This window comes from Zalophus californianus, chromosome 10 (genome assembly GCF_009762305.2).
Source record: "Zalophus californianus isolate mZalCal1 chromosome 10, mZalCal1.pri.v2, whole genome shotgun sequence".
Taxonomy (NCBI): domain Eukaryota; kingdom Metazoa; phylum Chordata; class Mammalia; order Carnivora; family Otariidae; genus Zalophus; species Zalophus californianus.
In genome coordinates, this window is record NC_045604.1 from 62,690,075 (window position 1) to 62,702,888 (window position 12,814).

At 40.0% G+C, this 12,814-nt stretch overlaps 2 protein-coding genes across 18 annotated transcripts in view; one reads left to right on the plus strand and one right to left on the minus strand.

Moving 5' to 3' along the window:
• Positions 1-9,350, minus strand: part of CEP170 (centrosomal protein 170) — a 137,315-nt gene extending 127,965 nt beyond the window's left edge. For 5 of the 10 annotated variants that reach the window (XM_027610394.2, XM_027610392.2, XM_027610391.2 and 2 more), the window contains exon 1: positions 9,068-9,347. The gene's annotated coding sequence lies outside the window, so the exon portion shown is untranslated. Of the gene's footprint in view, positions 1-9,067 lie in introns of all 10 variants that reach the window. The other 5 variants (XM_027610398.2, XM_027610397.2, XM_027610396.1 and 2 more) reach the window with 2 other exon arrangements.
• A 61-nt stretch (positions 9,351-9,411) lies between these two features.
• SDCCAG8 (SHH signaling and ciliogenesis regulator SDCCAG8) overlaps positions 9,412-12,814 on the plus strand; it is a 232,566-nt gene continuing 229,163 nt past the window's right edge. Inside the window, exon 1 of one of the 8 annotated variants that reach the window (XM_027610407.1) lies at positions 9,412-10,244. In XM_027610407.1, coding sequence (XP_027466208.1) covers positions 9,998-10,244 — 247 coding nt within the window. In that variant the 5' untranslated portion in view covers positions 9,412-9,997. The remainder of the gene's footprint in view (positions 10,245-12,814) is intronic. The other 7 variants (XM_027610401.2, XM_027610402.2, XM_027610403.2 and 4 more) reach the window with 7 other exon arrangements.

A 12,814-nucleotide genomic window follows, 5' to 3' on the forward strand; every position in this document is an offset into this window, starting at 1 on the left:
AAAACGTGGTAATAATACAGCAGTGCAGGGGCGCCTGGGTGGCTCAGTCGTTAAGCGTCTGCCTTCGGCTCAGGTCATAATCCCAGGGTGCTGGGATCGAGCCCCACATCGGGTTCCCTGCTCCGCGGGGAGTGTGCTTCTCCCTCTCCCACTCCCCGTGCTTGTGTTCCCTCTCTCGCTGTCTCTCTGTCAAATACATAAATAAAAAACCTTTAAAAAAAATAACATAGCAGTGCAGAAATAGGTAGATGGAATAAAAGATCCAGAAATAAACCTAAGCATATTAACAGGACATTTCAAATTGTATAGGATAATGAAGAGTTATGCAATAAATGGTACTGAGACAGAAGGCTATAATATATATAGGCCTAAACATATTTCATAAAAATTAACACATTTGCACATATTCACATCATAAATTCTATGAGAATAAATATAGGTATGTATCTAATAAAACTTTGTGCAGTGGTATTACTTCATAAAGGAAAAGGAAAAGAAAAATTGGACTATACACAAGTTAAAAATCTTTGTTGGGTAAAAATGAATTTAAAAAGGAAAATGACAATCTGGGAAAAAATTTTACAATGTACAAGACAAAGGAATTGTTACAAGTATATACAATAATGAACATTCCTTCAGAAAAGGGTATACACAAGCAATTCAGATTAGAAATACAATGGCCAATAAACATATTTTTTTTGCCAACATATTTTTAAAAAACTCTTCAGATATATTACTGATAAGAGAAAGCTAAATAAGGTTTTCAGTTTATCATGTTGGCAAAATTTTTAAAAAGATATGTAATATCCAGCACTGGTGTAGGGTTGAGGCAACAATCTCATATACCAATGACGGAAGCATATACTGGAAAAGACCAGGGCAGAGGGGTGGATTTCATCAGAAAATGAGAAAAGGCTTTAGAATTCTGAACAGCAGGGAACCTACTTCTCCCACTCCCTCTGGCCCTCCCCCCTCGTGTTCTCTCTCACTTGCTCTGCTCTCTCTCTCAAATAAATAAATAAATAAAAATCTTTCCTTTGGCAAAGAAAAATATTAATTTGCACAGAAATTCACAGTTGTTTGCAATTTTAGAAATACCCTTAATTTCCATAAATTGTAAGTAAATTACAAGTTTGATAACATGGACTCCTATACCCTCGAGAAAAATTAGAAAGTTTAATTTCATGATAAAATGTTACCAGATTCAACCCAAATAGACAAGAATATAGAACAGTGGCATCACTGGCTGGGGGATTGCGAGAAAGTGTTCTTCCTGATGTAATGGTATTTTCTAAGTATTCTGCAATAGACAAAGATTAGTTTTATAATATGAAAAAAAAGCATGAAAAAATAAGGTGGCCTTCAATTTGCAATGCATTGATTACCCATGAGAAGTGTTTATTGAGCAACTCAGCAAATAATAATACATGGGGTCCTCAAGATAGATATTTTGAAGTTACAGTCCCACTGCCTCAAAAAAGTCTTTACTGCTTAAGAATTATTGCTCAAAGTCCTCTATTTGCAATGTTCCTTTTTTCACCAAAATAAATATTTTATACTTTACCTCTATATCAAGTATGCCCTTGTCCTCTGTTTCCTCAAATCAGTTTCTAGCTGGCTGCCTTGAGTACAAGACCCTTAACAAACCCTATGCTTTGAATTTGTACTTTACTATTCCACATAAGATGTGACAAACCCTTATCTGGTAAAACACCTTTCAGGAAAAAAAGCCAGTTAAAAAGGGAAGATTTTCCTGGTTGGCCTGGAAAAAAGTAAGCTGGCCTGCTTAGAAAAATTTTTCTGACTTCATTCTCATTTAGACACTGCTTGGAATTAAAGGATGAGTTTAGGATTGGAGAAAGTTATTATCTCAAAGCCTCTTTCCCACATCATGTCTTTTTTTCCACTCCCAAGAACACTAAAATAATGTGCAAAACTGCCCTATGGGGATGAAATGCAGGAGAAGCAGAAAACTATTCCTACAGTGTCAAACTGAAAAAATATTTCTATTCATCACCCCAAACAAAACATTTCTTCACACGTAACCCTAGCAAGGGGCACCACATCTGGGGCGATGGGAGATCTGTACCTGCAATCATACCCTTCACTTGTCTTTTACATCATTTGCTTTTCAAAAAAACCTCTGAGGTAAATGGACTATCACTAGATTTACTTTATAGATGAAGAAACTGAACTTCTGAAATGAAGTGACATGTTTAAGATCACACAAGTCATGACTGAATCAATCCCTGACAGCAAATTCTCTTCACTGAGGAGCACTGTCTCTCCTGTTCAGTCCTGGGCACCAGCAGCAAACAGAGCCGTCCACCCAAGAAACAGCAGGCGCGGTTTACAAATCAAACTTTGTTCAGGACTTTAGATTTAGCAGTTTCTGGGGGAGAATAAATGTAAACATCCCCATCAAAAAAACTAGAATAAAGAGATGTCTAACAAAAGGTTCTCATCCAGTTTATAAGGAGTGTTCAGGTGATTAAAGGTGGTATAGTCTGACTCAACATCCCTTATCTCTAAAAATTACTTGGCTTCTGGGACAGCATACTCTTACTACTTCTTTTCAATCCTTCTCGATAACTCTTCTCTCTTGCTAAGCCTTTCACTGTTGAACAGTATCAGGTCTCAACTCTTGGACCTCTTCTCAACCTAATTAACCAACTCCCAAACTAAGTGATGTCTTCCAGTCCTATGGCTTTAAATACGTTCTACTGGTGATGCTTAAGATTTAAGTATGTTCAGGCCTGAACCTCTCTGAATTGCGGACTTGTATATTCCACTGCCTACTTGATAGTTCCACTCAGATGTGTGACAGACATTTCAAACTTCACATATCCAAAACTCCTGATTTTTTAAAACCAGACCTTGTAACTTTACCTCCACCATTATCACTCTAGTCGAAACCATTAACAACTTAGTACAGATCACTCTTAGCTCATCTCCCTGTTCCCCTTTTCCCGTCCAGTCTGTTCTCCACAAAAGTCAGAACTATATTTTACAAAATATAATACAATTCTTTTGTCATTCCCCTCAAAACCCTCCAATGAACTCTCAAAACACAGAATTAACCCTCCAATTTCTATCCAACCTCATCTCCTTCTACTCTTTCTTCTTGCTCTCTCATCTCCAGCCAGTGCTCTCCTTATTCTCCGAATTCACACATCCCATTCCTGTCTCAGGACCACTGCACAGTCCAACCACACACCTACATGGCTTACTTCCTCACCTAACACAAGTCTCTGCTAAACATCACCTCTTCACAGAGCAGTATTCCCTAACTGTTCCTAAAACGGTAACTCTCAAGGTGCAGCATATTGTCTTAAGAGGTTATCTTTTGGGGTGCCTGGGTGGCTCAGTCATTAAGCGTCTGCCTTCGGCTCGGGTCATGATCCCAGGGTCCTGGGATTGAGCCCCGCCTTGGGCTCCCTGCTCAGTGGGAAGCCTGCTTCTCCCTCTCCCACTCCCCCTGCTTGTGTTCCCTCTCTTGCTGTGTCTTTCTCTGTCAAATAAATAAAATCTTAAAAAAAAAAAAGAGGTTATCTTTTGTGTAAAAGAGGGGCAGTGGGCTAAGTATATATATCTGCTTAACTTGAAAAAAAATTCACTGGAATGATACAGAAGAAATAATAAAACGTTACCTATTGGATTAGGGAAAGTGCTAACTTGGCAAACAAGGTGAGGGGTAGGAGGATTTTTCACAATAGTTGTTTTTAAAATAGTTTGATTTTTTTGAACCGTTTGAATATTCTGAGGGACTACTTAAAAACAAATGAAAAATAGCAGTCCTCCATCACAGTCTATCCCATTACTCCACATTTTCTTCATAGCGCTTATGCTTACTTGACTCATTATTGTGTAATTATCCGTATCACCCAACAGACTGTAAACTTTAACCAACTCCTTCAATACTGGAGATTATAATGGTTTTCTCCTTAATTAAAAACAAAAAAACATTCAAATGGTTTTCATTCTCTTTGTGTCCCCTCTCTTCTCAAGCATATTTTATTTATGTTACATTTACTCTATTTATAAATCTGCATGGCTTTGTCCTTGGCTATATCCAGTACATGGCCAGGATGAAGACATAAGAGGGCTGGCTTGTTAAATTTATAAATGTCTAAAAGCCAGGAAGGGAAGCTAATCCCTTGGATGACAGAATCATGATTCGAGAAGATCTCAACAAGTTTTAACTATAGCTATATTCAAGGAGATGGTATCTGAAAGGGTTAAAGCTTAACACTGTTTCAAAAAATCATCTATGTATGCATACAGAATGGGAAAAATCTTAAAATAAAAAAAACACTGGCTTATGTTGACTACATCAGTGGTTTCCAAATTTTCAGAAAACAAAATGAAAAACAACATATGCTTGCCAACTTTTTGTTCATTTAAGAACCAAACCAATACAAAAAAACCCAAGGCAAATATTGAAAGAAACTTACCACAGACTAAAACTATCATTTCATAAAGAGAGGTCATTTTAACATTAGAAAAGTAGAAATACAGAAACTCAAATCCCTTAAATTGCATGACAATAACTTGAAAAGCCATATAACATTGTTCTCGCATTTCCAAGATATTACTATTATTAAAGAGTTAACAAAATTTTAGACTGTAAACACAAATGTATAGCTTGAATTAAGGAAACAGTAATTTCACTACACTACATTCAGGCCATAATTACAGAATTAAATATAAAAACTAGATCAGAACAAAAAGAACAGCACTGACAAAACTGAATCTAGTTGACAAGAGATGAGAAAGGTAAAGGGAACAACATCAATATCATATGAAGTTGTAAGGGTTATAATATTTAATTTAGAAAAGAGAGAACCGAGCAAAGAAATACCTTACTGTATCTTACTCTTACAACAGAACTACAACCAATGGGGAGAAGTTATATAGTAAAGCAAATACCAGCCCCATTTAATTAAAATCTTCCTATTATACTTTCCAAAAGCTAAATGAGACATCCTATGCCTCTGTTCATGAAAGTGTTGGACTCAGTAAGATCTCAAGGATATGAGTAGTAGAAGGCACACTATACCAGATGACTCTAAAGTCTCCTCTAATTCTAAAATTTTGTGAATCAGAAAAGAGTACAGTTTGCTTTCTCAATTTACCAAAAAGGATGAATGGAAAGAATTTGGGCCTCTGTCAAAAAGACAAAGGTTCAGTTACAGACTCTACCACTTAGAGCCATGACACAGAGGCAAAATTATTCACTAACTCTAGGCTTCAAATATTCTCAAATTTAAATGTGTAAACTTATATCTTATATACAAGACTGTTGCATGAATTACACACACACAGACACACACAAGCTGCCTGATACATAGTAGGTTTCAATACGTGGTAGATATTATTTATTCAATAAATATCATGTCCCAAAGGGTAATATGTTCTATATTACCTACTGCTTATTGATATACTCAAATAATGATTTATTCTCTGCTATGTCTCATATTGTTTCTCAAACCTAAGCAATGCATACTTGAGATTCTTTTCCACTTCCATGTTTTGTATAATCCCTATTTGTATGTAAGTAATTTTTGTAAGTAAATTTTGTAAATTTTGTAATTTTAACCTTGCTTTTGTTCGTTTCCTTTCTACCTTTGTTTGACATAAAAGAGGCCTTTACCTTCAGTATATATTGACGATGTCATTCATTCTGGCCAAAAAAAAGGTATAATATAGATATACTGTTGCATAATCATTCAATTAAACCAGACTCTACTACCAGACAGATGTCTTATTCTTTTGTATTGCCCACACTGGCTAACTCATTGCTGAGCACTTCCCTCAAAAAATATTTAAGTAAATAAATTAAATCCCATTTCACCAAGTGTAGTTGATTATTGGAAATCTTGGTTATTAACAAAAGTTTATGAAATAAAGATGGTCTGAGATTTCTCCCCATAAGAATTCATTTCTTACTGAAATATAGCAACACTCAATGTTCTCCTCCATTATTATATAACCATCAAGGATTTTTCAGATGGTATCTAATTGCTCTTTTGTTATACTTCTGTAATAATTTGCATATGTACAGATATTTTAGTTGGCAATTTAGTACACTGCTGTCTGTTAGATATTTATTAGACTAGGACACTGCTTAAAACCCCAATGTTCATGATAGAGAACAAAATCAATCATTACAAATTAAAATACTAAAAATTATTTTATGGGAGTATAATTTTGTTGAATAAAAAATGTTAAGTTTAAACACAGGCAGTATTTAGTACTAGATGAGTGATATCTGATTACTATCAGATGCAACAATAAAACTAGTTCTTTTTATCAAAAAGAAAAAACTGATACTAGGAACAAATAAAACAAATCACTAAAAGCATAGAATTTTTAAAAACACTGATATCTGCATTAATGGGCATAATGTATGATAAGTTTACAGCCTAAATTTCATTATTCTAATGCTAAGACAGAAAACATGAAGATGGTTATTTCCAAATTGAGAACAATGAAATTTACCGATGAAATACATTTAAAGTTTGATTTAATATAATTCCACATGTTGAATTTAACTAGATTATCTCTAAGTAAGCTAAAATTTAAAAGGGCATGCTAATAAATTCTTTTAAAAACGTCTACTAAAATGCATTGTAGAATTAAAGGGTAAGATTATAAAGAAAAAACAGCACTTTGTCAAAAGCAACTCAATGAAAAAACATACATTTAATTTTGATAAAAAGTTCGATATTTTTCTCAAGGTGAGTTAAGTTGAAAATAATATAACTCATTAATTGAAAAAAATGAACTTCATACTGAATTAAGGAAAGGGATAATTTCACTACACTACATTCAGGCCATAATTACAGAATTAAATATAAAATGGAGACAATCTTCTCCACATTCTTGTTACATGGCAATTTTATTTTTAACAGAGCTTATAGAGTTCATCATACCATAAAATACTACTGAGTATCAGGAAATAATATTAAAATATGGTTACTAAGAAGTAGTAGGGAAAAACTTCCAAGAGTTTTTTTTTTTTTTTGTGTGAAAAGCCCGTGTTAGAGCATCTTTCCTTATATTGTAAGGTAATTTATAAAACTAAAGCTCCACTTCAGTAGAATTATTTTTGCATCACAAGGAAAAGGACTAGATTAATACAACAAGGGTATCAATGAACTTGATTGTTAAAAACAACTCAAGGAGCATGTGGAGAAGCTTTCCATAAATTTTCACAGGGTAGGGGGAATAAGGGACACACCAAAAGAGCCCACTGCAGGAACATATCTTGGTTTTATTTGGCTCTGCCTTTCATTAGCAGTGACACTTGTACAGACAATTCAGTTAACTTTCCAAGTTTCAGTGTCTTCCTCTATGTCAAGTGCACTTAGATTCTTGAGTTTTAAAACACCAAAATCCTACGATATCTACAAAGTTAGGAAGGACGAAAAACAAACTTGGGTTTCACTTTTTAAAAAATAATGGTAGAAAGGGGCACCGGGTAGCTCAGCCGGTTAAGCATCTGCCTTCAGCTCAGGTCATGGTCCCAGGGTCCTAGGATCGAGACCCGCATTGGGCTCCCTGCTCCGCGGGAAGCCTGCTTCTCCCTCTCCCACTCCCCCTGCTTGTGTTCCCTCTCTTGCTGTGTCTCTCTCTGTCAAATAAATAAAATCGTAAAAAAAATAACGGTAGAAAAATACAAAATTATTTGTACCTTGCAATGTAGTATTTCCAGAACTGAATTACTAAATTTTTGAAGCCTATCCAGCTAGGGTTGTTATCAGTGAAGATCTAGATACAGTATTTACAACGTAACTCTCTCCTCTCCCATTATCCCTCCACCTGCTCCTCCCCATCCTGCTTCATTCTTTCTTCCGCTTGTTTTAACGCCAGCAAACGGTTGTAACCACTGAAAGCTTAAGATGAAATCATTTTAAAAGATGCATTTTGAATCAACGATCGTCTGCCCCACCACATTTCTCCCAAATGAGTGAATTTTCATTAAGAGAATGGAAGTATGAATAAACAAAATCAGAAACAGAAATGTACTGGGCCTGTTTTTTGTTTTGACTGCTCAAAAAACAAAACGGAAAGATGTGGCCTCATCTATTCCCTTAGGAACGCGAATGCCTTACCCACCCAATGAAAAAACAATTCTGCTGGTTCATTTCCCTGCTACACAACAGCCTCGTCGTCGGGCTCTTTCTAAGTCCAGTCTTCATCGCCATCTAGTAATTTCATATCGATGATCACCTTGGCAATGCTTGGACAGACACCGTCCCTGTCTTCCAGGGGCTTACATTCTTCAAATAAATCCCCAAAGCCCTACTAAACACGACCACCCCCCCCAAAAAAAACCCAGAGATTCCATAACTTAGGACACGATTCCCACGTCTTCCCGCCCTGTGTCAGGCATAAAACGAAGGGAAGCATACCAAAACCCCACATTTGAATCTTAGGACAATGAAGCCGACAGGAAGCCGCTGTCTCCTCCCCCGGGTTTACTACGGAGCCAGAGCGAGCGCGGGTGCAGTCGCCTGGCAGGGTGCGTGACACCACGTCTTCCACGCCCTCCAACCGCGTCCAGAGGGCCTCACCTCCTCCAAACCGCCCCACATCCCCAACCAACCTCACAAAAAGGCCCCATACTGTTAGCTGCTCGGATGGGGGAAAAAAATCCCTTTCCCAGTGGCAACGCAGCCATTCCCTCCAGTGCTCCGCCCGCACCCCTAACAAGCTGCTACGGCGCAGGGGGGAGGGCTGCACAAAGCCGAGAGAAGGCTGAAATGATTCAAGACCTTCTCGGGAAAAGGCGGCGGCCACCCGCCCGGAGGGACGGCGGGTGGGGCTGGGGGTAGGGTGGGGGAGGGGAGGGGCGGCCCCGACGAAGCCCCGGGTCCGGTGCCGGGGGGTGGGGGGAGGTGGTGGCGGCGCCGCGCGGAGCAGCGGGGAAGCGCCCCCTTCGCCGCCCGGCCCAGCACCCCCGGCCGCGCCCCGAGCCCCCGCTGCAAACCCAGAAGGATGTGGGGAAGTAGCGGCGGCGGCAGAGACAGCGCCTACCCGAGCAGCTGAGCGCATCACTTACCCCTCACCGCTGAGAGAGGGACCGGACGGGGGAGGCGGGGCGCGTCGCGTCCCGTGAGTCTCTCGCACGCCGTCCTCCCCCCACCCCGTCGTCCTCGTCGGCGCTGTTGTCGTCGTCGCTGCCGCTACGGTCGAGCTCCCGGCCCCGAGCTCCGCTGGGCAATAACGTTATTCCACACACGCCCCGCACATAGCGGTAACGGCAAAGAGCGGCCGCCCAGTGCGCAGGCGCCTGAAGAAAGGGCGAGGAACCCGGCCCTATCCGCTCCGCCGGCCCAGTCCCAACGATCTCTTACTGCGCAGGCGCCAAACGCAAACAATGAAAAGGGGCTGTGCCGAGGGTCTCACCCAAAGGCTTCTCCAGCTGCCTATTGCGCAGGCGTGCTCCAAAGACCGGCTTGAACAATGAGGAGGACTCTGGCGTTAGCTGGGACCGCAACTAAAAAGGACTACAGTTCCCAGAGGGCAGTGCGCCAACTCCAAGTGGCGGTCTGGTTGCTGGGCATGCTAGGATTTGTAGTGTCGGATGCCTTCAAAACCTTGGCTGTTTGGGAGATTTAGAGCTTCTTTTTCTTGAGAATTTATTTGGTCGTTTTGGCAAATGTTGCGGCTGAAGGGTGAAGAACTTGTTATTTGTGTCCCTGAGAAGACTCAACTAGCAAACTTAGGAGAGTCAAGGCCTTCAGTGAGCTCTTTATGTCGGTTGGGTGGTCCAAACAGCAGGATGGGATAAAGGCAGGACTGAGCCAGCCTGGGCTACAGAAAAAGGGCGGAGCCTCCAAGCAGTCTCTTGGCAACCGGATCTGGCCGCCAAACCGCCAAAGCTTGTAGCGCGATGTCCTCTGGGAATTGTAGTATAGTTGGAAGGGCCTTTTAGGAGTTTCGTGACTGCAGGCCCGCAGCCTGCGGACTACAACTCCCGACGTCCAGCATGAGGGCCCCTGGGTGGGAAGGGCCCCATGCGAGCTCCGTCCGGGGTTCCATGCTCCCCAATGACAGCAGCGGCTGGAAGCAGGCGGGCCCTTCTCCGGCGCCAAGGCCTCCTGTTCCCCAAAGGGCGACACTGGACACTTCCCCACGTGACTCCCATCTCTGGGCCCCGGCTCTGTGCATGGCGAAGTCCCCGGAGAACTCTACCCTGGAGGAGATTCTGGGGCAGTATCAACGGAGTCTCCGGGGTGAGTTGCACCGAAGCTCTGCGCCCTAGCCCCTGTGTACCAGGGCCTAGTGGGCGGGAGCTGACCAGGTGCGTTTCCTTGGTTCGGCCCCAGCCAGGACACAGAGGAGGAAGATGGATGGTGCTGTGATCCTTGAGCAAGATGAAATAGTTTGTGTTTGTATTTACGGTTAAGCAGAGTTGTTTCCCTTGATTCCCGTAGTTACCTGAACCAACTCCCTGAGCTTGACTTAGGCATCTTGCTCACCCACGGCCAGCAGAAACTCTTGGGTGGCTCTAGTCCACTCTTGCCCACTTCCCATAATTTGCTCTTTAATCCAGTAGGTTCCTGATTCACGCTTTTTACACATTCAGATAGTGGTGTGATGGGCTGAAGATTTATCGGACCAGGAAAAAGAAAATACTAATTATTTTAATCACAAAAGCTTCCATTTAGTCACCTAGCCTATTTACATACATCAAATCATTTAAAACTTATAGCAACGTTATGAATATTCCTCTTTTACACATGGAGAAATAAAGTTGCAAAGAGGTTGAGTCCACACAGCAGGTTAGTGGCAGAACCAGGTATTAAATTTAGTTAGGACTGACTGCCTTAAAAGCCTATTTTCTTCTTCACTAACCATGTCACAATTACTATTACTGAAACCTTATTTGGTTAATTCAGATTTTTTTAGTGTGGTTCCCTATCAGTGAGACTTTATAGAAGTGATGTTTGTACTTATAGATAGCTCTGTCATCTTGGACATCATACATACTATCTGGAAACCTCAGTACTGTTATTTTAAAGAGGAAGTTGTGGTATTGTCTACAGGGTTATTGTGAGGAGCAAATGAAATAATCCACGTAAAGCAGTGATTTTAAGCCTTTTTTTTTTTTTTTTTTTTTTACTGTTACCCATTGGTAAATACATTTTATATGGGACATAGAAAAGTTTCATTGGAGAATATTCTACTGAATAATATGCTCTATTCTTTTGCATTTTCTTAACCCTCTAGATCATGACCAACAGTTTTATTTTTTTTTTTTTAAGGATTTTGTTTATTTATTTGAGAGAGAGAGCGTGCAAGCATGAGCAGGGGTAGGGGCAGAGGGAGAGGGAGAAGCAGACTCTCCGCTGAGCAAGGAGCCTGACATGGAACTCGATCCCAGTACCCTGGGATCATGACCTGAGCCACCCAGGCACCCATGACCAACAGTTTTAAAAGATTATTTAAAGTGTTTAGAACAGGGGCGCCGGGGTGGCTCAGACAGTTAAGCGTCAGTCTTCGGCTCAGGTCATGATCCTGGGGTCCTGGGATCGAGCCCCACATGGGGCTCTCTGCTCAGTGGGGAGCCTGCTTCTTTCTCTCCCTCTGCCTGCCACTCCCCCTGCTGTGCTTTCTCTCTCTCTAATAAATAAATAAAATCTTTTAAAAAAATAAATGTTTAGAACAATGAGTCCTTTAAAAATGTCGCCTACTATGTGTAAGGCGTGCTAGGTGCTGGGAATACAATAAAGAAGTAGACAGAGTCCCTGTGACCATGGAGCCTCTGGATTAGGGGGGAGAAAGAAAATAAACAAAATAATTACAGATTACTATGATAGAGAATAAGGGTAAAGATCAGTGCTTGGCACATAAGAAGCACTCCTTAAATGTTAGCTGCTGTTTATAATTGGTACTTGCAGCAAGGTGAAGATTTTCGAGGAGATTAGAAAGTTTATCTTCTAGTGACTCTAGATTTTGTAAGCGTTACTGTGTATTGTTTCCATCTGTCAACAGTGTTATAAACTGTCAACATTCTCAATACTCAAACTGCAAGAGTAAAATAATTGGTCTTGATGAATACTTTCATCAACCTACTGATGTTTCAAGAGCTGTTAGATACAGAAATAACCACTTCTGACTTTTTTTTTTTTTTTTTTACTTCTGACTTTTCATTTGAAAGCAAGACGTGCACTGTGCACAATGATAATGAGTGATTTTTGGAGGCTGGTAAAATTTTGTTTTCCGTTATAAGTTTCTGCTAATACTTCGCCTCCTTTTATCTTATTTTGAACCTTATGTAAGCAGTGGGAGCTTAATATTGGGCTTTTTAATGCAGTAAGGTGGTTAGTTTCAAACAACTGCTGCTTTCAGTAATTTGTGTATAGAGTGGAGAGTTTTCATTCACAGATACATTTTAAAATAAATTTTAAGTTTAGTGTGACAACAATATAAGATAGTAAAAACATAATCAAAAGCAAACATGAAGCAGAGAAAAAAGTTAATTTTTTTTTTAAGTGATGGCTTTAACAATGAATCAGGAAATGGAACCTGACATTTTTCGTGGGTTTTCAGGACTTATTTTATTATTTATTTAGTAGCATTTTAACTTTTATGTTTACTTAGTTTATATAACAGCTTATGGAAGGAAACAGCTAATCCTGAGTTAAAGCACAATCAGAAGTTCTTTGCTTCACACATATACATTAGCCCTTTTGAATAGGGTAATTCCCTTTGAAGTCAAAATTTGTGTTTCTGAATAAACAAAGTATGGTGGCATTATTTTACATGTGGAACTTCATTATTTTAAGTGTTTGTGCCTAAT